We start from the raw sequence: 27,024 nt of genomic DNA, 5'->3' as shown, positions 1-27,024 counted from the left end.
CCAATCTGATCATTGCAAAGGAGGAGCAAAGAGCACTCTCAGCCAGTCCTAAACTGTAGAGAGCTACCCTTCTCCTTCCCTCCTTCCCTTCCTTGTGTGCTGGAGACTTTTTTTTCTTGTAAAAGTATAAAAACCTTGGCTTGCTCAGAATTTAAATGTTTTGGCTGATGTGCTTGAAACTTGGGGGTTCTTTGAAGGACTGGCAGAAGACAGTGTGCTGCAATTTAGGTGACATTTGGTTAAAAAACAATGAATCCAGCACCAGCCCTGATATTTGCCAATATGGAATAATGGAGGTGTAATAATGGCTGGACCCTAACCTGGATAGGCCAGGCAAGGCTGATCTTGTCAGATTTCAGAAGGTGAGCAGGGTTGGCTTTGGTTAGTAATTGGATGGGAAACCTCCAAAGAAGACTAGCATCACTATGAAGAGGCATGAATGGCAAACCATGTATGTTAGTCTCTTGCCTTGAAAACCTCAGCAGGGGCCACTATAAGTCAGCAATGACTTGACAGCATTTTACACCCCCACCAATGATGGCAATGATGGAACCTGTGCTGGCTCTTAGTAACCACAGCTGTCTTTTCTAAATGCTCAAGGACTGACTGACTATTTGTTCCAAACCCTTTCCTGGTATGGATATCAAGCTGACAGGTGGATAATTATCTGAATCCTCCCTTTTCCCTGTTTGCCTTTCTCCAATATCCAATAGACAATGTTTGCCTTTCTCCAGTATTCTGTCACCTCACCAGTTTTCCAAGAATTCTCAAAGATGATAGAGGCTCCGAAGTTATGTCAGTAAGTTCCTTTAGTACCTTAGAATGTAGTTGATCTGGCCCTGAGGGCTTGATTACATGTGAAGAAATCAATTTCATATGCCTGTCCTAGGCTGTAACTCCCTAACTTCATCATGTGTCCTCTTTTTGCCAGATTGAGCACAGCTGCCCTTGTAAGAGAAGACCGAGGCAAAGTAGGAATTGATCAATTCTGCCCTTTGTTTATCACCTGCTAAAATTTTACTTTCCTCTCCCTTCAGTGGGCCTACTACTTCTTTGTTTTTTTTCTTGATCCAAACATAACCAAAGAACCCTTTTTGTTGTATTTAACATCTTTTGCTAGCCTAAGCTCATATTGAGCTTTAGCCTTTCTAACATTCTCCCTACAAGCATTGGATATTTGTTTGTATTCATCCTTGGTTATATGGCCCTCCTTCCATTTCCTAAATAGGTCTTTTAAAATTCTCAGATCTTTAGAAACCTGTTCATGGAGACACCCTGGCTTGTTTAGGTTCTTCCCATTTTCCCTTCTCAATCTATATTCCAATTCTGAAAAAAGGAGACGCCGAAGATTTCAGCAACTATATCACATTAATTTCCCATGCAAACAAAATGATGTTTGAATCTATAACAAAGACTGTTACCATATATGGAATGAGAAAAGCCAGGTGTTCAAGCTGGATTCAGAAAAATAAGCGGCACTAGAGAACATCTGGCAAATTTACAATGGCTAAGGGAGCATACGAGAGAATTTCAGAAGAAAATCAGCCTGTGTTTTATAGATCACAGTTTAACAGTATGGAAAAGTAAGGGATGATATTAAAAGAAATGGGTGTACCATAATATCTGATTGTTTCAATGCACAACCTGTATTCTGGACAAGCAGCTATTGTTAGGATGGAATATGAGAAAACAGAATGGTTTCCACTTGGTAAAGGTATCAGACAAGGATATATATATTATCTCCCTATCTGTTCAATTTATATGCAGAATTTATCAGGAAAACCTGGATTAGATTTAGAAGCAGGAGTAAGAATTGGAGGAAAGATTAACAGTTTGAGAGATGCAGATGACATGACATTACTGGCATAACACAGTAAAATGACTACTGATGGGGGTTAAAGGAGAAAGTGTCCAAGCAGGATTACAGCCAAACAAGGAATTACACAGTTTTAGGGTTGACAATGAAGAAATTAAAAGCTTTAAAGATTTTCTATTGCTTGGCTAAATCACCAACCAAAAGAGAGACTGCAGTCAAGAAATCAGGAGATTGAGACATGGAAGGGCAGCCATAAAGAAACTAGATAAGATCCTTAAGGATAAGGATGTGTCTCTGGGGACGAAGATAAAAGTAATCCACCCTACAGTATTCCCCATCACCATATCTGAATGTGAAAGTTAGACAGTGAAGAAAGATGACAAGAAGAAAATTGATTCATTTGAAATGTGGCACTGGAGGAGAGTTTTACAGATACAAAGCATATGTATCTGTGTTTCTGTATGGGTGCTTTATGCTTTATTGCATTATATTCAGGTCAGCCTGATCTTTGTCCAAATTTGTAAAATGGCCACAGTTAATGCAAGCATGCTGCATGGCCTTTCTTTCCCAAAACCTTTGAGCTTGTGCTAATTCGATTTGTTTATTTAGGTAGTTTACCTACACATAACAATTACAAGTTGTGATCTACCTTTGTAGAAAATGAGACATTTAGAAGACATATTTCAGGAACTAAAAAAATAAAATTTTGCCAGGACAGGCAGGTTTTTTTTTCTTTCCAGATGGAGAACGCTTGCAAATGTAGACTTTAAATGGTAAGTCTTGCCAAATAGAAAAGGAACTATGTGCTGCAGCATAGATTCATCAAACATTTTCATACTATTTACTGATAAGTTCTGTGGGATTTGTATTGGTTTAAAATGGCTTTGAATTTTGAGCAAAAGGGCATTTGGCTTAGCATCATAATAGACTTGATACACACAATGACTTCCTTTGTACCCAGATGGCATTCTGAAGTCCTTTGTGACACTGGTTATTAAATCTGTTCAGATCTTCTTTAAGCAACCTATCTCTGAATTAAACTCTTTCATGTTTGACATAGTAATAGACAAGCATTACAAAAGTAAATAGCAACAAGGTTGGCTTCTTTCTTTCTTCCTTTCTTTTTTGGCATTGTGTTAAAGTAACATTGTCTAAATGGGTTACTTTGGCTTTAAATAATGGACCTGGTAACTGGCTTTATTTGCTCCTGGGGTACATGTGGTTTCACATACCATTCTCCACTTTCAATGGAGCAGATAAGGTATCAACACAATTAAAAGTGAAAAATAATCCGTCTGCTTTGCCAGTGGTGGTGAATGCTCAGAGAACACACACTGATACAATAGATTTTGAATAATTTATGCCAGGCCTTTTCCCCCCTCCTTGCAATCTGTAAATGAGGACACCTAATGCGACATGGCCAAGATGATACTCTATCCATCTCCTGTTAAGATAAGAAGGTGCTGGGACGACGGGGAGGGGGTCGGTACTTTAGTGAAAAACTGGCATAATTTTAAAAGGGGGGAGAGAAATATTAAAAAGCACTGTTGGACAGGCAGGATTTGCACTTGCAAAATGAGAAAAGCAAAGTAGGTATTTAAAATGCCAAATTACAGCAGCTTCTGACCTCCTCCTTCTTTGTATTTTTCTTTTTAAAAAATGACTAAAATAAAACTGCAGCTACTGCATTCCTTCCATAAATTGTTAGCATCATGCCTGCTAAAACAAAGCTCTCTACCTTCCTGGCTCTTCTGCATGCTATATTTAAAAGACAAACACGAGAGAAAGATGCAATTTTGAACATATTGCTGCAATACCGTATTATATTCTGCATGGCAAAGATAATATCCTTCCTGCTTATTTTTGTCACTGACGCTCCTGTGCTCCTATCGCGGAGGATTTATGTGGGCGCCGTAGTGCCCATTAACACTAATGAGAATTGTTCATGTAAATTCCTTATGCCTCACAGGCATAATACATCCCTTGTAAGAGTACTCAACACTAATAAATAGAGCAAAATGTGGGCGAATGGGTTCTTAAAAAAATAACTTATGTGACTTTATACCCCCGCCAGCTATTAATTTAAAGACATTATGTCATTACTATTATTGTTATTACAGATAATAAATTATACTCTTCATCTCAGTGAGTGTAGTTTTCTTGGAGGAGAATGCCAAATATACAAGGCAAGGTTGAAAACCAGAATGTTGTGAAAATACAGTTTAAGAAATTTCAGCTTGTAGCCCTTCTTTCATTCTGCTGATATGTCAAAAGATTAAACGAGTCTCTCCAATTCCATGCAAATTCTACATAGACACTAAGCAGGGATAGCAAGGACCATGTTGGGACCACCTTGGCTCAAGAGCTAGTGGTGTAGTGATTAGAAGACTGGATTATATATATATAAGAGGTGCAGCTTCAACCTCCTGCTCTCCCATGGAGCAATTTGGGTGCGCTTGGGCCAGTCACTCTTTCAGCCTAACCACCTCATATGGTTGTTGTGAGGAAAGAAGATGTAGGCTGCCCTCAGCTCCTTGAAAGAAAGGTATAATGTGAATCAACAACCCATTGGGCTATGAAATCTTGCTCTTTGATGCAAGTAAAAAGTAAAACGTCGAAGGCTTTCACGACTGGAGAACGATGGTTGTTGTGGGTTTTCCGGGCTGTATTGCCGTGGTCTTGGCATTGTAGTTCCTGACGTTTCGCCAGCAGCTGTGGCTGGCATCTTCAGAGGTGTAGCACCAAAAAACAGAGATCTCTCGTGACACTGAGAGATCTCTGTCTTTTGGTGCTACACCTCTGAAGATGCCAGCCACAGCTGCTGGCGAAACGTCAGGAACTACAATGCCAAGACCACGGCAATACAGCCCGGAAAACCCACAACAACCAAAAAGTAAAACATTTAATTCTGGATGAAAAATGGGAGAGGAGGACAGAGGAACTGACCTCTCCCAGCTGTAAACCCCCCCCCCCTTAGTGATATATCAGCATAGACCTGGTTGGCAGGGAGGGGCTGGGGTTGTTGCTGTAATCTATCAAAGTTCTGTTTCCCATGAGCTGGTTTTGAGAGTGAGTACCTAGTGCTGAGATAGGATTGGGATTCTGTTGGTGTACCACCCATCCTGTTGGCCAGCCATCTCTCAGTTTGGGAGTGATATTTTAGGCAGGTTGTCCTGGGGGACTTCAAGATTCGTGTTGTGGCTACATTTGATAAGAGCAGCTCAAGATGTCACAGTCTCCATGACAATCATGGGCCTGTCTCAAGTGATAACAGACCTCATACAGTATGCAGGTCCTAGGTTTGATTTGCAGTCCTGAACTGGGCAGTGAAATAAAATTGGGAGACTGAAAACAGAGCCCTTGTTGTGGACAGATCACTACTTGCTGGGGTTTAGACTTACCAGGATGTCAGGACTTTGGGGGGATCAAGTAACATGATCCACCTCCAGAGCCAGATGGATCCAAATGGTTTTTAGATGGCCTTATGGGATTTTACTGTTGATATGGTTGGCACTCCTGTGAATGCCCAGGTTTATCTGTAGAATGAGAAAATAACTTGGGTGGTTGACATAATCACTCCTAGGCACCATCTCTCTGGTCTTAGAGCCTGGGCAGCTCCTTGGTATACTAAGACACGGCAGGCTATGAAAAGACAAAAGAAGAAGCTCAGGCAAGTGGAGAAAGATGTGATAAATCCAACCAGTAAAGGGTAGAGCTAATTTTAAAGCCTTGGTGGTGATGGAGTGAAGAAACCATCTCCACCGTTGCATCTTCACAGCACATGCCTGCAGAACCTGTCCCAGTGGTCAGAGGCCTTCTAGGATCTAACCTGGGGGAAGAGGTAGACTGGTCAGCAGCCCATTGTGGCCAGATTATTCAACAACTTGCAGATACAATCTCTTGCATCCATACCCATTTGGACTCTATATTAGCAGTGATAGGATCAGATGGAGCCAGAATGCCACTTTGTCCCATTGTATGGGATACCTTTCAGCTTGTTGAATCTGAGGATGTGGATAGGATTCTTAGACGTCTACCACCTGCTTGCATGATCCTTGCCCTCCTGGTTGTTTAAATCTGCTAGGAAGGAGGGCTTTGCAAACTGGGTCTGGAGAGGGGGGAAAGGCTTCCTTGAGAGAGGGAGTGGTCACCTCTATCTCAAAACAGGATCCAGACACTCTGGAAGGAATCTACTCTGAACCCAAGAGATCTGAAAAACTACCATCCAGTCTCAACACCATTCTTAAGCAAGTTAACTATCAAGTTGTAGCTAGAAACCACCAAGGATTCCTGGATAAAAGAAATTGTTTGGATCCTTTCCAAAGTGGTTTCAGGTCTGGTTATGGGCATGAAATGACCTTGGTCACCCTGGTGTATGACCTAGACAAGGAGATGAACAGGGGAGTGCGACCCTCTTGATTCTCCTGGACTTTTTATCAGCTTTTGATACCATTGATCATTGTATTCTTCTGGACCACCTTACAAGGCACCATTCTGAGCTGATTTCAGTTCAGTTGAACATAATGACTGTAATTCACATACACCCCTTATGACATAGAGCTCTGAGTACGCAAAAGTGGTTTTTGCATTAGCCACCACAACATCACAAAGATAATGTATGAATGGAACGTTTTTTAAAAAAGAGAATGTATGAAATCTTGCCTTAGATTTTAGTCTGTTTTCATCTTTCTAATATTTGCACAGTACTTTTGTTTTCTAGGTGATTTATAACTAATGTATAATTAATAAAAATAATGGGGAAAGCAGTGGTGGCATAGGAAAAAATGCCCACCATTAGCAGGGTACCATGTTAGGGAAAGTTGGCTGGATTCAAGATTTCCATGCTGTTAACAGTGCCACTTTTCTCCAATGATAGAGTAGAATAACTAGTCAGTAGTTTACTGACTAGAGTAACCTAGCATAAGATTGCACTGTGAGACATTTAAATGCTATGTGAAGGGTTTTTAAGAAGTAAAAAGTGATACATTTTACATACCTTAAAGAATTCAAAACTGCAATAATGACTCTTCTGAAAAATAGAACGAATATTATAATTTTAATTAATAGGTCATTTTTAACTAAAATGTCTTTAGTTGATAAATGGTATTTTGGCTTTTTCCATCATTCCTTCTTTGGTATGAGCCCCATGGCGCACAGTGGTAAGCTGCAATACTGCAGCCCAAGCTCTGCTCACGACCTGAGTTTAATCCTGGCGGAAACTGGGTTCAAGTAACCGGCTGAAAGTTGACTCAGCCTTCCATCCTTCCGAGGGTGGTAAAATGAGTACCCAGTTTCCTGGGGGTAAAGTGCAGATGACTGGGGAAGGCAATGGCAAACCACCCTGTAACAAAAGTCTGCCAAGAAAATGTCATGATGCGACATCCCCCCATGGGTCAGTAGTGACTCAGTGCTTGCACAGGGGGACTACCTTTACTTTACCTTTTTACCTTCTTTCGTACAGATAGAGCCAAACCAAATGTTATGACAGCCACAAGTCCAACCTGTAGCCAACTATGCCATTTTAGAGGAGCAGTGTGGTGGCAATCTTGTACCCGCCCCCAATGCCTTTTCAAGTGCTGAAACAATTATTTCAGTACTTGAAAAAGAGGGGGTGAGAGTTGCATGGTGCCATTGTGCTCATGTCAATTTTTAAACAGCTAAATTATCCTCTAAGATATTATTGGCAGCCATGGGTTGGACCCGTAGCCATTGTAATGTGTGGTTTGGCTCTTAGTGTGGGGCAGTGGTTGATTCCCAGTGAAGCTGCTGTGGCATGGGCCTCCTTTCTTTATCCTTGCAGGAAGACCTCAGAATGAAAGGAAGGTATTTAAAACACACCCTTTTCCTCTTTCTCCTGTTGGTTTTCTCCTTCTTCCTCATCTGCCTGGGACTGAAGAGGAGATAGGCCAAGCACCACAAACACAGGCTGAGGGAACTTAAATACCTCTATTCAGCCCCTGCAGGCCCTCCTTGTCCTGCAAGACTGGCTTGTTTGATGGGACTTCCTCCTTGGACGCCTGTGGCTCCCATTATGCTGCTGGGCCATTGATCCAAGGGGCTTTCTCATGTCCCCTGGTAGGTCGGCAGTCCCCCTGCCAACTTTGTACTGACTCTTATCCCTTCTTGTCTACTGGGCACATGACCGCAATGCCCAGCTGAGCAGTTTGAGATGCCGGTTCCCTGCACCTTCCAATACCTAGTCTGTAAAGCCTGGTTCTTTTTCAATACACTTTAGCAGCCAAAGAGACAATATTTTCAAACACTTGGTTGGCTTTCAACCAATGTGAAGTTGATTCTTAAACAATTTAATAAACAACACATTTGCATAATGCCTGCTTTTCACTAGATGCTTGACAGTCCCATTATTTCTGTGATCTGGGTCTCCCACATGTTGTATGGACGTTCAGATAACTTTTCAGTGAAGTTTTCCCTATCATGGTTTCCCTATCAGGAATCTCAATCTGGTCAAATGAACACAATAAAATCTCAAATGCCTAATAGAAGGAAAATGAAATTTTCTTTACATTTTGTTACAGTCTAGAGATTTCTTTATTTACTGATTACGTTTATCCCCCATCTTTCTTCTTTGGAACTCAAGGCAGCACAGAGAGGATTCTCAAGAAGTTTTCTATATGATCATGGGTTGGATCCAGCACAATATTTCTGCAGTTGCAAGGAAGTGTGCATTCAGGTCTGCTCCAGAAGGGAGCTGGGGGAAAAAGCATGTTTCACGAGGCAGTCCTTGTGGCTGTAGATAAGTAATCTCTCAGTTCTTTGAAAAAAATTCGTAAAGCATTATTTTTTGATGATTAATAAGAGTGATGGCTATTTTAAAATAAATATTTTATACTAGCTATCCTGTAAAGAGATTATGTTGTTGCTTATTAATCAGATGCACACATACATATCTCCCTCTGTTACAAATGGATAAATGAGTACTGATGCTTTCCTGTTTTCCATGGTTAGAAATTCAGGTTATTCCTGTAAACGAGAGGGGCCTTCTCATTTTCCCTACATGAGCAATTGTAATTAAACCCTGGGTTGAAAGGATTGCTAGATATGGTAGCCTAACAGGATAACTGTCAGACAGGTGACCTATAAATGAAAGTCAAGTGGCTACAATATCCTTCTCGTAATGATTATATTGTGGGTTTGGTTTCCCATGTTCTGTGGATTGGGTGGCACATTTTTAAAAAATATATTGTTGTTTTGTTTCTCTGTGATACCAACAACAACATGGGTTTGAATTAGGGTTGCCAGGTTCCCTTACCCTCCTGGTGGGAGGGAGGGACATGGCACTTACCTTGTGCCTTCTGCATGATGCATGATGCTTGCATGATGACATCACTTCAAGGAAGTGACATCACACTGGCCATAGGTATGCTCCTGCACTTTGTGCAGGGCTAATTCAGCCCATTTGGGGCCCAAACTGGCCCTAGCAAAGCACAGGAGCACATCCACAGCCTGTGTGATGATGTCACTTCAGGAAGTTCATGCAGTGAGTGTTTTCCTGGGTTGCCTGCCAGTGGCAGGTGATCTCTGGAGGGCTTGCCACATCCAGTGGTTAATGGGGCAACCCCCCTCCCCCGGAGATTGCCTGCCATTGGTGGGCAACTGAGAAGTCTAGTTGAACTGAGAGACTTTTCTTTGAGCCCAAGATACTACTTTTTGAATGAGGGAGAAGGTCTCCAATTTCTGGAAGTCCAGTTGCACAAGCAGAGCTCCAACCACGCTTCTTTGAATCCAAGCTATAGTTTTTACTTGGTGCCATTAAAAAGGCATGAAGAACTAGAAATTATTTTGAAAAAGAATTTCCCGGTCAAGAGAGATCTGGCAATCTACACTTTTATTTGTGTGTGTGTGTGTGTGTGTGTGTGTGTGTTTTATCCTGCAACTATTCTGCAGTTCTTAAAAGATCAAAATTAGACCTTAATTGACTAAGCATGGGACCAACACAGGGAAGATTTCAAATTCCTTAAAATGTAGATGCAGGGGTTTTAACTAGGGTTGCCAGCTCCAAGTTGGGAAATTCCTGGAGATCTGGGGGGGGGGTGAAACCTGGAGAAACCTGGAGAAAGAGGGGTTTGGGGAGGGAAAAGACCTTGGCATGGTATAATTCCATAGGTTCTAACCCCCCCCCCCCCAAGTTGTCATTTTCTCCAGGTGAACTGATCTCTGTAGCCTGGAGACCAGTTATAATTCCAGGCCACTACCTGGAGGCTGGCAACCCTAGTTTTAACTTATTCAGACTCAACATTCAGATGCCCTTCCTGATAGATTGGCTCACACACAACTATGCTTCATTTTAACTATAGTTAGTTAATCTGGCATTAATCTGGCATGGCACTACAAAAAGCTGATGAAAGAGCCATGTTCCTGTTTCCACTGAACATTTAAGAGTATGATATGGTCTTTCCATGTGGATGACGGATCACATGGAGGCGTTGGCATTGGGAAAGGCATCCTTGTGATCAGCCATAGTGTATTAGACCCAGGTTCAACTCTCAGCTAAAAGAGCTCCTACTGTACTGGCTGCTCATTTGTTTTCGGCACAATTCAAAATGCTGGTTCTTACCATTAAAGCACTAAATGGCTTAGAGCCAGGGTACCTGAAGGAGCACCCCCTCCCATATTGTCCACCCTCTCAGGAAAGATCTGCCTCACAGGCTCTGATCTCTGTGCCCCCACCTTCAGACTCGGGGCAGGTGGCAACCAGAGGCAGGGCTTTTTCAGTAGTGGCGCCTTACTTAGGAATGCCATTTCCCTTGAGGTTTGCTTGCCAGCTACATTGTTTTCTTTTAGTCACCAGGCCAAGAAGCGACTGTTTACTCAAGGGTTGATTTTTAAAACACTGTTTTAGCTTGGAAACTGTTATTTTAAGCTGTTTGTGGTCTGTTTTTATTCTGAGCTGCATTTTTTAAAGCTGGAATTTAATTAATACCTTTTAATGTTTTGTTTTTATAATCTTTTTTATTTTATAAGCCACCTCAGGCAGATTCCTGAACAGGCAACAGGAGAAACAAACAAACAAACAAACAAACAAACAAACAAACAAACAAACAAAGTACTTTCATCCTGCCACTGCACAGCCTTCCCCAATTATATGTATGAAGCTGGGTTTGTCCTGTATTTTCTGGATGCTTTTTTTTGTGTATTGGATGTCTTTACCCTGCTGGAAAACTACAGAGTTTATTTTTTTAGTTAAACTCTTATTTCCTGTGCTGCAAAGAAGTATCAGATGTTGAATATTTTATAACGGCTTGAAGGTTATCAAAACCTAGTCATAATGTTGCATCTCTTTCAATCACAGCTGGCAATGTGATGAGAGGTTTCGTTTCATTCCTTTTCTTCTGCTTGATTGCAGGGTTTTTTCCGCAGAAGCATTCAGAAGAACATGGTTTACACATGTCACCGAGATAAGAACTGTGTTATTAATAAAGTCACTAGGAACCGCTGCCAGTACTGCAGACTACAGAAGTGCTTTGAAGTGGGAATGTCCAAAGAATGTGAGTTGGTGGTTTTTAACTATCTCAGTAGCTTTTCAATATATACGTATAGGGGTGGGGGTGGGAACGTGGCCTACCTTGTCAAAAATAATATGTTAAACATGACTGTTTTCTAACAATTGAATAGCTCTTTTATGTATTCGCATATAAGGTCTTTTTATATCCTGTAGAGCAATGTTCTTCAACCAGCCAGGACTTGCCCTTTAACACTCCTCTCCCTTGATGGCGGTATGAGATCTATTGAATTGCAAGCATATGACAGGAAATTAAGTGACGTTAGGGCCAAATAACAGGAAGAGGAGCCAGAGTCGTCATGACCACACTGTTGGAGGAGGCGTTCCACTTCAGAAGCACACACTGGGCATTGGGAGACAGACAGATGGGAGTAGGGGTGACTGGGGCAGGGCAGACTGGGGAAAGACAGAAAAGGCCAAGGAGAGTTTTGCATATATATAGAGCCCTGGTGGACCAAGTGACATGGGTGTGGATCCGTTGGCCAGGCTAGGGCAGGAAAGAAAGCTTTGATGAGTCATCTGCTGTGTGACCTTGTCTCACTGTTTTCCTGTTTGTCTCAGCTTATGTGCAAAGGTAGTCATAGGAGGCATGGTGATTTGCTTTCTACGTATGCATAGTAGCAGGAAGTCTTTCCAAAAAGTAGCAGAAGAAATGGTGGTGCGAGATGGGCTCGAGACTCTGCAGGTGGGATCTCCTGGTTGAAGACCGCTGACATAAGAGTGTATTCACGTAGACGTGTTGTAGCTCATGCAGGTTTGAGCCCTCACATCTCAGATGTGCTGGAAACCTGTGAGATGCTCAGCAACTATTGTCAATCAGAATTGCCTGTCAGAAGTTCTTAACAATAGAAAAGAGCAAGAGTCCAGTAGTACCTATAAGACTAACAAAATTTGTGGTCAAGTATGAGCTTTTGAGAGCCACATCTTAGCATCAGTTGTGCACTGTGCAGTCTTTCAGACATTCTGGTTCCCACTTTTTGTGACTGCTGTTCTTTCTGTTTACAAGCTAGGACTGAGATATTGATCTAGATATTGATCTGCAGAGTATTGTTCTGAATGACTCTGGTCAGGCCTGATTCAGATATCGGTGTGCACTTAAGAAGCCATGAGCATCTAGTTAGCTTTCCTATATCAAATTGTTTAACTCCTGGCAAGAGGTACACCATAGGTCACATTTTAGGTTCGTTACCAGGTATAATACACAAGTGATACAATTACAGGATCTCTGCTTCCATTCTAAGCCTTTATTATCACAACATGATTATTTAGCATTCTAAACTTCAGCTCAATCAACAGAAAATCATACCATTATAATAGCTACATAGATCATTAAAGGAGAGTGATTATTTGAGTCCAAAAATCATCTTACCCAAAGATAAGAAGGTCATAGGCATGGAATCCTTCTGGAAGAAACTCCCAATCAATTCAGCTTGTCATATTTTTAGGGTTTTAGAACATTCTCCTAACAATAGCTTTCTGTACCACTTCAAAGGGGTGCACATTCTTGGCTAACTAATTATCTTATAACTTCAAACACAAGACAAGGTTATTCCTATTTGAAACATCTTCTTAAAATATATACAAATATTTAATTCATTCTTGCTACCTCTTTTCTTAACAAAGACTATGTAAAATTTGGGTTACAAGTTTCTCATAGGTATGTATATCTTTTGGCTCTCCACCAATACACCTATCCTTGAATTCTGCTTTTGACTTCTGTGAAGTTAAACATTCCTGCCATTCTCAGACACTCTCTGCACCTGGGCCTTAGTACTTTTATATTGATACGAGACTCTTTTAATCTACATGAGGCCATACAGCTGTGTTATTCCTCTGTTACTCCTCTCCATGGTTGTCTATTCTAGGCCGCTAGACTCCCTTTGTCTAGCCTTGTTTCTGTGTGCAAAGGCATTTTCTATGACTTCCTTGATCATATCCAGCTACGGATCTGTAGTTCTAGTGTGTTGCACAAACACACGACTGAATTTCATAAGCTGAAGCTTTAAAGAATAGTGTTCAGGTTCCTGTGTGACAGATAAATACACTGATAATAAACAGGCATTTGAAGGTAAGCTAAGTAAGACATCAGTGTACAGGGATGAGATAGTGAGATCGGTGGGCATGTTCAGAATCCAAATAGAAGAAGACATTGCTGGAAAGAGATGTCTATTAGTGAAAATTGGTGAGCAAGCAGATGGGTTTTTAAATAAATACTGACAAAGGGTTAAGAAGAGTGGCAGAATAACTTGGACTGGAGGGAATTGCTGAAGGTTTCTCCAGATAGCCTTGAATACCTCAGTGAAATCAGATTCAGATAATGCCATGAGCAGTCCTAAGCAAATCTACTTGAAAGGAAGTCTCACGGTATTCAGCGGGGATAACTTTCTGGAGGTGCTGTCAGAATTGCAGTCACCGTGCACGTTCCCTGTCTTCTTTCTCAAACCTAGCGTTAGAGCCTAACTACAAATAACAACACCCGTGGGTCCCTCCCATGGCCAATGTCGTCATTTTAAAAGCAGTAGTATTTCTTTAAAATTCACCACTGGCCCTGATCTAGATTACATATGCAGTGTGGTGGCTCCGGGAGCTCTTGCCCCTCCCATTCCTTTTCAGCTGCTGAATCAGCAAGGGGGGGTCCAGTTTTAGCACCTGAAAAGACACAGCGGGGGTAGGGGGTAACAAGTGCTCCTGGGGCTACCCCACTGCATGTACAATCTAGATTGGAGCCACATGGCAATTTTTAAAGAAGTACAATTCCTTTTAAAATAGAGTCAGTGGCCGTGGGATGGACCCGTGGCCTCTGCCTCTTGTAGTTTGGCCCTTATGTAATGGTGAACACCTGAGTAAGTATGCAGATGCCTAGCAAGGGGCATCCCTGTTTGCACTGTTCATTTGTGAACATCGTAGTTTTCCTAACAAAGTCATGCATACCTCTTATACCTGGCAATAGGTTAGATGCAAGAAGATTTTGTAAGAAATCGTATCTTACTTTTGCTCTGGAATGTATTCTGTTAGGTTTCCATTCCTCTGTTGATGGTAAGAGGTGAGTTTTCTAACCAAACTGTAACATACACCAGATAACTAATCTAAGCATCTGTGTTGCTTCAATTAGTTGAAACTCCACGGTTAGAATACCGTACTGTAAGCTTTAGATGTGAAAACAAAACAGATTGTAAAGCTTGTCTTGTGTTTACAAACTGCAGAAGGAGTCTGAAAAGCAAGATGCCCTGTGTGTAATAAGATCTTTCTTGCACCTGCATTAAGAAATGTATGACAGACTTTGCTTGTGCAGGAGCCAGAAAGAACAGCAACTGCTTGTATAAATGGTCTTGTTACTGCACTGTAGCAATCTCACAGTAGAATTTGGAATTGTGTCTGTGTCAGGTTAGAGTCCATATAAAATATTCAGCTGATAATTTTTCAGTGGCAGAGAAGGAGACTCATAAAAGTAAAGGTATCAATATCTAGCAGGTGCAATAAGGGCAAAGGAGCATCTGTTATTACTATCAAATGTGCAGCTTAAAACGTTTCTCCATTTATTTAGTCCCATCCATTCCACCTAGACCAATAAAAATCAAATTGGGCTGCATCTTAAAAGCATCTTTTGTTTTTGGTTGGAGTTACTAATGTTGCAATATAACATAAGAAAGTGGTCCAGAAAGAGCTATAAAGACACCTGTTGCAGTCAATTTGTGAAGTGGATAAGCTGAGGGATTTTAAAAAAAACTTTTATTTTTATTCTTGAGTACAATACGAACTGTGTTCCTCATACAGGAGAGAGATACTACAAAGCTTTTTTGGAAAGCTTGCAGAAAATGATTTTTTACCCAGTACAACACACAAAAGATTGGCTCTGAAGTTCACCTTATATTTCTCTGCTTTCCTATTTCATGTAACATTTATTCATACTGTGAACATATTGCAGGTCAAACTGACCATCAGATATAAATGGGCTCTAAATCTTTTAGATGAGATCCCTCAGATGTTATCATTAAAAGCCAACATGTTCTTCATATGTGGCCAGTTACTGCCTTGGTCAAGAAAATAAACTATGAGCCATCCCACGTACTTCCACACCATGTTTGGGGATCGTCCCCCACCACCACTGCCACATCAGTGAGACTCATGCTCTTTGCCTACTGTTCAGCCTTTTCTCCTGTGGTCCTCTGAGAGTGGGGCAGTCAGTCCTGACTCTTGGGGTAGCTCCTCCTCCTTCCAAGCAGGGTCGGACAAACTTGCGATCCTAGGGGGAGGGGCTCCCCTCGGCTCTCCAGTTTTTTCCGGCCCTGCTTCTGCGGGGACGCAAACTTCATTGCTCTCTGGAGCAACGATCCTAGGAAAGAAGAAAGAGAAAGTGGACGGCGCTGGCTCGCAGGGGTAAAGGAAGGACTTGTTCCTCCAACCCCACCCCCCTCCCGAATCTGGTGGCACGTTTGGCAGCGAGCAGCAGAGCCGACGTTTTTCCCAGGAGCGGGAACCCGGCTTCTGCAGGGGCTAAGACGAAGATTTAGAAAAAAGCCTGCCGCTGCAGAAAACAAGGCTGCAGCTCTTTTCTTTTTGGCGCGAAGAGTCGCGATCGGCGCAGCCGCGGCTAGGAAAGCTGCGACAGAAAAGCCGCGGCAACAACAGCAGGAGAAAAAGAGCGGCAGAGCCCCAATTCGCGCCGAAACGCCAGATCAAGGATAAGAGCGTTTTTCCGAGGAGGGGGTGCTTCCCGCCTGCCGGTTGGGGCTCTGGAGCAACTCTAAGCAGGCCCTGTAGGGGGTTGCTGGGTTCAGTGTGTCCCCACAACTGGCATTTTCCCTTTTTCTATACAGGGAAGTTTTTGGCGGGAATGGCGGCGGAGGCGAACGCGACTGAGGGAAGGACGGTGGAGACAATCCTCAGTGGTAGGGAGTCACCCAGCTCCCCTTTATCACCCTACTTAACCCAGAGGGGGACCCCAGAGGCAGAACCTGACCTTTCTGGCCAGGAAGCTAAGGCCAATATATTGGCATGGATTAGGGCAGAAATAAAGAAAGGTTTGGATGGGGCTGTTAAAGACCTTAAAAAGCAGGCTGTGAGCCCAGGTAAAGAGAAGGCAGGATATTCGATCCAAGATAGGAAGAGACAGGCCAAGCAATCCGTGACCACTAAATCAAAGAGAAAGAAGGTGGAGAGTTGGCTAGGGGGAGACTCCAGTGAGTCGGAGGATTCCCCTTCAGGTTCAGACTTACATGGACAATCCTCACAGAGCGAGGAGGGAGAGCTTTCAGATGAAGAGGAGGAAGATGTAGGCCAACTGCAGACTAGGCTTTTCCCTCAAGAAGTGTACAATAAATTACTGGCTAAGGTCCTCAGGACACTGGAGATTTCTCAGACCCCTTCAGGGTCCCAAGATTCTGGACAATTATATCCTCAAGGCTTAGAAAGGGCACTTCCTAAAATGGGGCCCAAACAGTCAGGGGTGCCACTCCCGGCTGCTTTTCACAGCATTCTCAAGGCTGAATGGGATAATCCTGCAAAACCCAAAACATATCACTCTGCCTTCAATAAGTTTTACTCTCTGACTCCTGATTCGGCAAAACAGGTCAGGTTGCCTGTTGTGGATGATCCTGTATCGGTTCTTGCTACATCATCGATTCTACCAATGGACGCAGAGGGAGTGCCAAGGGACCCATCAGACAAAAAGATAGAGCAAGCTCTACGCAGAAACTATGAAGCTTCTTCAGCAGCACTGAGAGCCTCAGCTACAGCATCACTTTTTGCTAGAGCAGCATACACCTGGGCCTCAGATCTGGCTGCCGCAGGGAGCGAGGTTCCCAAGGACATTAAAAACGAAGCGAAGAAGATTGCTCTTACTTCGGCCTTTGCGGCAGATGCCACATTGGATGCCTTCCAAATGTCGTCCAGAGCCATGGATTTTAACGTCACCGCCCGGCGTAACACATGGCTTAGAAATTGGGATGTAGACCCACAAGCGCGCAGTAGAGTAGCAGCCATTCCCTTCTCGGGGAGTAAGCTCTTTGGAGAGGCCTTGGAGAGGTATCTGGTGGAAGATACTGAAAAGAAGAAGGTTCTACCGTCCAGGAAAAAAGACACGAAGTATAAAGGTCGACAGCCCTTTCGGGATAGCAAAAGGTTCTCAAGACAGGGTCCTGACAGAACCTTTAGAAGTCGTTGGCAATCTAGACAAGGAAGTGACCGGCGGCCATTCACCTTCAGAAAATCGGCCACACAGACAAAGGGCCAAAAGAAAGGTGGTCAAGCGTGACTATCGGCCGATGGTCAAGCAAATCGGGGGACGCCTACAGCATTTCTCCGATCAATGGAAGCAAACGATCTCAGACAGATGGGTGCTAGACATAGTATCCAAGGGCTTTGGAGTTCTTTGGAGTTCGACAAGATTCCGCGACGACGTTTCATCCAGTTGCCACGGGACACTCTCATACATAAACATCTCAAAGTGAGAGAAGCCATCCAACATCTGTTGGAAATACGGGCCATAGAACCGGTGCCAGTAAAACAGCAGAGGCAGGGAGTGTATTCAGTGTTTTTCATCGTTCCGAAGAAGAATGGGGATATTCGAGCTATTCTGGACCTCAAATGGCTGAATCGTCATGTGAAGTCACGCAAGTTCAAAATGGAGACAATGAAATCAACCATACAGACCATCCAAAAGGGAGACTTTCTCGCATCCATAGATCTGTCGGAGGCCTATTTGCATATCCCTATTCGAGAATCCCACAGGAAATATCTCCGCTTCGCCTACGATGGGAATCACTATCAATACAGGGCCCTGCCTTTCGGTCTGAAATCTTCTCCGAGAGTGTTTACCAAGGTCTTAGTGACTCTAATAGCCTTCCTCAGAACCCAAGGAATAGCCCTGTGCCCATACCTCGACGACATCCTAATAAAATCCTCATCCATGCGAGCGACTCACTCAGCAGTGAAGGTTACGATAGACTGCCTGGAAAGACACGGATTTGTTGTCAACAAGCAGAAAAGCACTCTGACACCTACACAGATTATTACCCACTTGGGAGTTATTGTGGACACGATAAAAGACAGAGCCTTCGTGTCATTGGAGAGACAGCAGAAAATAATAGAGCTGGTCCAGGAAGTTCAGAGGAACAGACAGGTGGAGGTGATGACGTTGGCAAAGCTTCTGGGAATGATGGGGTCATGCCAAGAGACACTACAGTGGTCACGATTTCACACACGTCCTCTGCAACGCTTCCTTCGCCCATATCAACGGATAATAATGACCAGAAGGGAGATGGTAGTAGAGGTTCCGGAGGCGCTGACGGAAAGGATGGAGTGGTGGACAAATCCGACAAGATTCATAGAGGGTGTACCACTCAGAGAACCAAAAAGACTGGTACTAACCACGGATGCAAGTCTGACAGGTTGGGGGGCACACTTACAGGACAGAATGATTCAAGGTCTGTGGAACAAGTCGGAAAGACACTTCAGCATAAATCTGCTCGAACTAAGGGCCATAAAAAATGGTCTAAAAGGGTTAAAGAACTCTTTAGAAGACCATCATGTTCTAGTACAAATGGACAATATGACGGCGAAAGCCTACATAAACAAACAGGGAGGCACCAGGTTCAAAGCTCTGAATGCGGAGGCGGAGGAGATCTTCACTTGGGCAGAGGTAAACTTAAAGTCCCTAAAAGCGGTACACGTGGCGGGCCAACAGAACCATCTGGCGGACTGGCTGAGCAGGAACCTGATAGACCAGGCCGAATGGAGGCTGGACCCTCTGGTCTTCGCCCAGATATGCGTGAGGTTAGGGACGCCGAAAGTGGATCTTTTTGCACGGGCTCGGAACACTCAACTTCCGAGATTCTTTTCGAGACAGAAGGAACAACACGCAGAGGGAACAGATGCGCTAAATATGGACTGGCCAAAATGTCTCCTGTATGCGTTTCCTCCATTGAGGATCATACACAGGGTAATTCAAAAGGTCGTAGAACAGCGAGCAGAAGTGATCCTAATTGCTCCGTTCTGGCCCAGGAGACCATGGTTCCAGGAACTCAAGAGACTGTCGCAGTACGAACCATGGAGGCTTCCATACAAGAAAGACCTGCTGACCCAAGAAGGAATATACCATCCAAACCTGGAAACGCTAAATCTGGCAGCCTGGAAGTTGAGCGCAGTCAATTGATGGATCTAGGATATGATGAGAAGGTCATCTCTACGATGTTGGCCTCGAGAAAAAGCTCAACGAACAGGATCTATAATAATACGTGGCAAGAGTTCCATTCCTGGTGTATGGAGAGGACTCTGGATCCGAGAAAGGCTTCTGTCAAGAAAATTTTGCTGTTCTTACAAGAAGGGCTGGAGAAGGGGCTCAGCACGAGCACGTTGAAAAGACAGGTGGCAGCATTGTCGGCAGTACTGGGATTGAAAAGAGGAACTTCGCTCACAAAGCACCCACATATTAAAAGATTTTTGAGGGGCGCAATGCTGCTGAATCCACCGCAAGTTCATAGATTCCCGACGTGGAACCTTAATTTGGTTCTGACTGCTCTTACGAAGGAACCGTTTGAGCCTATGGCTACTTGTTCCCTTAAGTTACTAACTCTAAAAACAGTATTCCTAGTAGGGATAACGTCGGCTAGAAGGGTGTCAGAGATTAGGGCACTCTCAGTGAATAAAGACTTGTGTACCTTCCATAACGATAAGGTAGTGCTCAGATTAGACCCTGCTTTCATCCCAAAAGTAAATTCTCTTTTCCACAGGGAGGAGGACATAGTTTTGCCTTCCTTCTGTGTTAATCCGAAACATGATAGGGAAAAAGAATGGCACAAGTTAGATGTCAGGAGAGCGCTGAGTTTCTACATAGATAGAACCAGACATATCCGGAAGGTAGAGAGTCTGTTTATATCTTTTAGGAACTACTCATTGGGACAAGGAGTATCAACTTCCACGTTGAGTAGATGGATTAAGGAATGTATAGTCTTAGCTTACAGAAATAGGAAGGTGGAATTGCCAATAGGGATCACAGCTCACTCATTAAGGGGGGCGGCTACTTCTGCGGCTTATAGGTCTTTCCCTTCTTTGGAAAGGATTTGCAGAGCGGCAACATGGAAATCGGTTCACACATTCACTAGGCATTACAGAGTAGATCAGTTGGCATCGGCGGAGGCCGCCTTTGGGAGACGGGTATTGCAACACGTGCTGTAAACACAGGATAGCTCCCACCCAGGGATTCACTGCTAGATATATATCCCAAGAGTCAGGACTGACTGCCCCACTCTCAGGACCACAGGAGAATGGAAGGTTCTTTTTCACTTACCGTGAATCTTCCTTTCTCTGTGGTCCGAGAGTGGGGCAGTCCAAATCCCACCCTGAGACACTGTATACAGACACTAATGATTTATGCTAACTAGATGATATGGAGAAGGAAGTTAGAACTTGTTCGAGTTCGTTTGTTCCTGTTTCTGTTTGTTTTTGTTGGGTGTATGTTACTTGTGAGTTCAGTTATTGACAGGTGCAGAATTTGGAGGGGTGTTCTGGGCTTGAAAACGAACTGGAGAGCCGAGGGGAGCCCCTCCCCCTAGGATCGCAAGTTTGTCCGACCCTGCTTGGAAGGAGGAGGAGCTACCCCAAGAGTCAGGACTGACTGCCCCACTCTCGGACCACAGAGAAAGGAAGATTCACGGTAAGTGAAAAAGAACCTTCCATTCTCTGATAATTTGTTCCAGTAGGTCACTATAATTAGAACTAACTCCTCTGGAGGCTAACTCCTAGATCCAGAGGCTAACTCCTCTGGATCTATAATTAGAACAGGAAGGAAAAATCTAAACAGGTGCGTTTACCCCAGAACTTAGAACGCATTCTTCCACGCTGAGGTTTTGCTCTGGTTTGGCATCCAAACAAGAGTGGTGGTGGAATTTTAGCATCCATGTGATATTCACCTCAAATCATCCACTTTTCAGGTTTTCCTGTGCTTTAATAAATCTTTCCTGTACCAAATTTTTCCTGTTCAGTGTTTTGGGGAAAGCTTGCAGTCAAAGCACACTGTATGGATGAGAAGGTGCACATTTTTAAGGTCCTGCCCATATTGGCTGCACTGTCTTTGCCTCATCTCTCCACAGCCAACATTCCTGACTCCCACTCCCGCTGGATGGCTTCTTTTAAACTAAAAAAAAAAACAACTAGATCATTATAGTGCAATAATTTTGAAAAGATTTTGACACAATCTGCTACCTCCTCTGAATTCTCAGTTTTTGTTAAAAATAAATTCTTTAGCCTCGTTTTGTTGCACACTTCCTACAGTTAGGATTGCCAACTAGGGTTGCCAGGTCCCTCTATCCTCTCATCGGGAGGATAGGGGCCTGAAACTTACTCTCACACGCACGCATCAGCTGGTGGCGGCATGATGACATCACTTCCGGAAGTGACATCACCACGCCAAGTGGTTTGGGGCTAAATTGGAGCGCAGGGATGCTCCTGTGGCCAGCACGAGGGGTGGGGGTGCGTGCCAGTGGTGGGCACGCTCCGGGAGTTTGCCCCCTCCCGCCGATCGCTCAGTGATCGGTGGATAAGGGGGCAAATCCCTGGGAGTAACCCTATTGCCAACAGGCCTGGAGAAAAATATCCTGTCACTTCTCTGTCTTTGCAAGCAGCTAAACTGCTATTCACACTTAAAGTCAAACCTGGGCTCTTCTATCATTTAGAAGAGGGGTCCACCTCCTCCAAGATCTGATGATTGCTTGCACAGAGCCATTTCTTTACAATTTAAGACTCTCCGGTGGTTTAAGAAACATTATTTCATTTCTTGGGATTTGGCTTCCCCCAGCCATGCCAAGCTCAAGGATTAGACTTCAGATAGGTTTCTGAAGAAGTGAGTTGTGACTCACAAAAGCTTACCCTACCACAAATTTTGTTATAGTCTTATAGATGCTACTGGACTCTTGCTCTTTTCTACTCCTCAAGTACCTGATTGACTGTGAGCTCATTGCCTCTTTCAGTGCTATGCTCAAAAGGCAAAAAGCTACTCCTAGGGCAGAACAGAAAAACTGACCGATGCTGTTTAACCACCCCCCAAATGGAAAAGTCAATCATGGTGGACATGTGCAAATAGCAACCCAATTGCCTGCTCCAGAGGCCAAAGAAAGAAAGGGTGCCCAACTTGAACTGTGTGTAATTCTCTGAATATCCATTACTGTTTAATTGTGAGGCTGCCTTTGAAACAGCACAACAAGGTGCACATAATCCCTGAGGCCAAATTCTACCCTTTGAGGCAGTGTCAGTAGATAGATACCTCTCTGTGTACAGTCCCTGCAGCTAATAAGATTTTAAAGATAGGTGAGTATCGTACACTCTCAAAAGAGGACCTGATCCCATTTATTTTATTCTTCAGTGATTTACTTTGAAATGCAGTTAATATCAGAGATTTGCAGCTGAATAATTATTTTCTTCGCAGATATCCAGAGGTTTTATGGCCCTTTTTACTGTGAGTTTTTTTCCCTTGAAGCGCTAATGAGCCATGGTAGATGGTATATACGGTTTTGGATTTTCTTCTGCTTTATGTCCAGTCCATACTTCATAACTTGGACTGGATGTGGATATTGTAGATCTGGCTTTGATCTAGCAATTTTCATGATAGAATTCATTTTAAAATATCTATATACAGCTTTTCTCCTGGTGTTCCTTTTAAAGCATGTCTCAAAAACAGCCACTCCAATTCCAAATATAAGATGTTTGCTTGTGTGCAGAAGGTAGCAGTGTCTCTTTTCCCCCTGTCTTTGCAGGGTTCATGTAACTTCAAGAGTTTCCTAAGAGGCAGTAGTTCAACAGGCAATGTTTGTGTTTGCAGTGTGTGAGGAAAACAGTAATTAAGTATGAATGAATCACATACTGGAAATGTACTAGTCTCCCTATTACTTCCTCCTTTCCCCAATATTTGACAAAATATCTGGTAATACATGGCCTCCCAATCTCATGCATTTATTTATTTGTTTAAAATTATATTCTCTTTAACTGAAACTTGCAAAGTAGGTTACACATAATAAAAACCAGCTGTTAATACATGAAACAAATACAATGATAATATCCAGGATTGGAAAAAGATATACCATCAGCCAACCTAAATAAAAGTCGACAGCAGGGCTTTTTTTCTGGGAAAAGAGGTGTTGGAACTCAGTGGGTGCCCTCAGAGAACATGGTCACATGGCTGGTGGCCCCGCCCCCTGATCTCCAGACAGAGGGGAGTTTAGATTGCCCTCCACACTGCTTGGCTCCCCTCTGTTTGGAGATCAGGGGGCGGGGCCACCAGCCATGTGACCATTTTCAAGAGGTTCCGGAACGCCGTTCCCCCTGAAAAAAAGCCCTGGTCGACAGTGTTGAAAAAATCCCCGATAAGCACTATGGTTTTCACCTGGCACCCACAACTAATAAGACTGTGTTAGTTAGGCAAAGAGCATATGAATAACTTGTTCAGAGAAAGAATTTCCAGCAATGAGCCATCATCACAAAGAAAGCTCTCTATCTCTAATAATGTTTAAATGAGCTGGACCCAAAGAGCTCTTCTCATGAAATGTCTTTGGCTATAGATATTGAGAGGCAGCATTGTGTGTAGTAGCTAGAGCATTGGGCAAGGAGCTGGGAGACCCAGGTTAGAATCCCAACTCTCTACCATGGGCAGCCATTGACAGCCTTACCTACCTCACGGGGTTTTGAGGGTAAAACGGAGTGGAGAATGATGTTGTAAGCAGAGAGCCGATGGACAGATTTGGGAGCAAACAGGCAAATAGAAGATGAACAATTTGTGTGTGTTGGGGGTGGGGTCTTCCAAAGACAAGGCACCTCCACAGAGAAAACCATAAATAAATGCATAGAAGGTTATCTTGAGATCCAACCCAATGGGCTATTTATGCTTTAGCAGATGAGTAATTGTAGTGTGATTTTGATCAGTGTGTTAAAATCTTGGCCTTTCAGTCCTCTTTGATCCTTCTGCTTCCTGTCCTATTTTGCCCAGCATTTCACTTGCCAATTTTAATTTTAACTAGAAATTTATAGTAAACATTTAATGACAAAATGAAATTCATGTTCAGTGGAGATGCTTATGTAATGGCAGTAATTGCATCAGCTCATCTAATGAGCTTTCCCTCCTGTGTCATGTACGGCAGATTAATAGCCCAAGAATTCATTTGCAACTCATTTTGTTTCAGAAAAGTATTTCAGACCATTGAAGGAACTGTTAAAGGAACTAACAAGGGGATATGATCCTCCCTCTCCCCCCCGCACATGGACATCTGAAGGAGGGATACCACACTGCAGTTAAACAGAATCTTCCCTTTTTTTGCCAACTCACTCCTCTGCCAAGTACACCACAGCATGCAGGAATACTTAGCACCAGTCAATGGTTGTAATCATGTGATCTGTGAGAGGGCCTTGTTCTGTTGTGAATGGCCGTGTATTACTGGGCACCTCAGTCAACTTTGTTGTCCACCTTGAGTCTCACTGAGAAAGGGGGAATGGAAAGAACATAAATAAACTGAGCAGGAGCTGTGCGCACACATGGTGACATGGATGGTATAAAATGGGCGCCTCTGCTCATATAGGTCAACCAGGGCCGGATCTAGGGTTGCTGGCGCCCAGGGCAAATCAAGTCCGGCCTTTCTTGAATGCGCGCAGCGCGCTCGTGCTCCCGGCGCGGCGTGATGATGTCACTTCCATGATGTCATCACGCAGGGCGGAGCGTGCCGCCCACGTGGCAAGCCGGGTGTCCTGGCGCGCTGCGGAGTTAGCGGAGGCAGCGCGGAGGGCTGGGAAGCCGCCTGCGCCATTCGCCTGCCCCGAAGGACACTCCCCTGTCCTGTGGGGCAGGTGAATGGCACGGGCAGCCTCCCAGCCCCCCGCGCTGCCTTTTGCCTGCCCCGCAGTACAGGGGGCGTGTGGCAAGCCGGCTGCCCCATCCTGCAGGGCAGACGAAAGGCAGCGTGGGGGGCTGGGAGGCCGCCCGCGCCATTTGCCTGCCCAGTTTCACTTCTCTGTCCTCCCAACACACACTAGGGAAAGGGAGAGATTGTGCCCAGTTTATATGTGTGTGTGTGTGTCTTCATTGTACAGCAGAGCATTGTATTAGCATCTTTTAGCAGTAGTGGTGCTACTGGACTCTTTACTGTTTTGCATATTTCACAATGCATCCTAAGTTTTTCCCATAAATTGTGCCTTGAACAAAACATGCTTATGAAACTTGCTGCAGATGGAGTTTTGATCTTCTATTTTCTTTATGCATTTTTAAAAGCAAAAGTGGAGATCTAAACTTTTAGTTTCCTTCTTTGCTTTCCAACTGTTATTGTATAGTTAGTTATTTTAAATAAGAAAAAGGGAAGTGCTGATAAAATGGTTATAATAAATCTGTGTGCCTGTGTCACGCAATGGCTCAACCAACTCCCTGCTGTGACCATGAGGCCCCTTCTGCTCATTGCACGCAAACACATGAGGTCCAGTGAGCAAGCTGCTTGTGAGAAAAGCTTGAGTGTCATTACTGTGGTTTGCTAAACCTTCAGAATCCTCTAGCATACGTTCTTTTCCCTGTATTGATTCTATTGTTAATTGTAAATTACAATATGATTTCCTGTCTTTGTGTTGTTTGTATCCTAAATAGATTTTTTTTAAAAAGGTTAGGATTTTTGCCTTCAACTTCACCACCAAAATTATCTACTAGCAGGTTATAAACATTACCTGGCCTCCCTTCACAAAATCGGTAAAGTTGCAGGAAGAATTTTGAGTCAGTAAGAAGAAAGTGGAACCGTATAGAGGAATTCTTGGCAAAACAGAAGATCCCTTATAGTGTAAAGGTAAAGGTAGTCCCCTGTGCAAGCACCGAGTCATTACTGACCCATGGGGGGACGTCACATCATGAAGTTTTCTTGGCAGACTTTTTATGGGGTGGTTTGCCATTGCCTTCCCCAGTCATCTACACTTTACCCCCAGGAAACTGGGTACTCATTTTACCACCCTCGGAAGGATGGAAGGCTGAGTCAACCTTCAGCCGGGTTACCTGAACCCAGCTTCCGCCAGAATTAAACTCAGGTCATGAGCAGAGCTTGGGCCGCAGTATTGCAGCTTACCACTCTGCGCCATGGGGCTCCTCCTACCCCTTACAGTGTAGCAGGAAGATGAAGAGGTAATTTCCTGAATGCCTTCCACACAAACTAGAATAGGAAAGGGGTGAGTCGGTTCTAGTGGCAGGTGGGAAAGCAGAACGAAGAGTTTAGGATAGTGGGGAGAGGACAGTGTCTTCTGCAAAGCAAGACTGGGTTAATGCTGGAGCTGCTCTTCCGAGCTGTAGACAGTGGAGGATGGGGGAACAGTTTGTTTTTAGGGTTGGCATCATTTTTGTGTGTCTGCATGCCCAAATACAACCATGAGACTTATTGGAGCAGAAAGGCTAGCCCTGAGAAACGGATTTTTATTTTTTTTACTTGAAGCTGAATTGCTCTGCTTACCGCTCCAGCTTCTTTGTGTTTTGTTTTCTGTTGGGACAGAGTAGCATAAGGGAGATGCAGCTAATAAGCTCATATAAAGATTGATTGCATGTCCTCAGCTGGAAGTTACGCTGAGCTTCATTCTCTGAGGTGTCACATCTGGGGTGAGCCTTTCACTGCTCGGCCGCATCCGTTTTGTCAGAATAAACGCTATCTTGTGCGCAGCACAGGTTAACAGGGTTTGCATACATAAATTC

At 43.7% G+C, this 27,024-nt stretch overlaps 1 protein-coding gene across 1 annotated transcript in view; it reads left to right on the top strand.

The window, feature by feature from the left end:
• Window positions 1-27,024, top strand: part of RARB (retinoic acid receptor beta) — a 138,850-nt gene that overhangs the window by 57,819 nt on the left and 54,007 nt on the right. The window contains exon 3 of the mRNA XM_054991350.1: window positions 11,181-11,322. Within this exon, the coding sequence (XP_054847325.1) occupies window positions 11,181-11,322 (142 nt within the window). The remainder of the gene's footprint in view (window positions 1-11,180; window positions 11,323-27,024) is intronic.

This window comes from Eublepharis macularius, chromosome 11, assembly GCF_028583425.1.
Source record: "Eublepharis macularius isolate TG4126 chromosome 11, MPM_Emac_v1.0, whole genome shotgun sequence".
Classification (NCBI taxonomy): domain Eukaryota; kingdom Metazoa; phylum Chordata; class Lepidosauria; order Squamata; family Eublepharidae; genus Eublepharis; species Eublepharis macularius.
The sequence above is the reverse complement of the archived record's forward strand: the minus strand, read 5'-3'. Positions and strand labels throughout refer to the sequence as shown.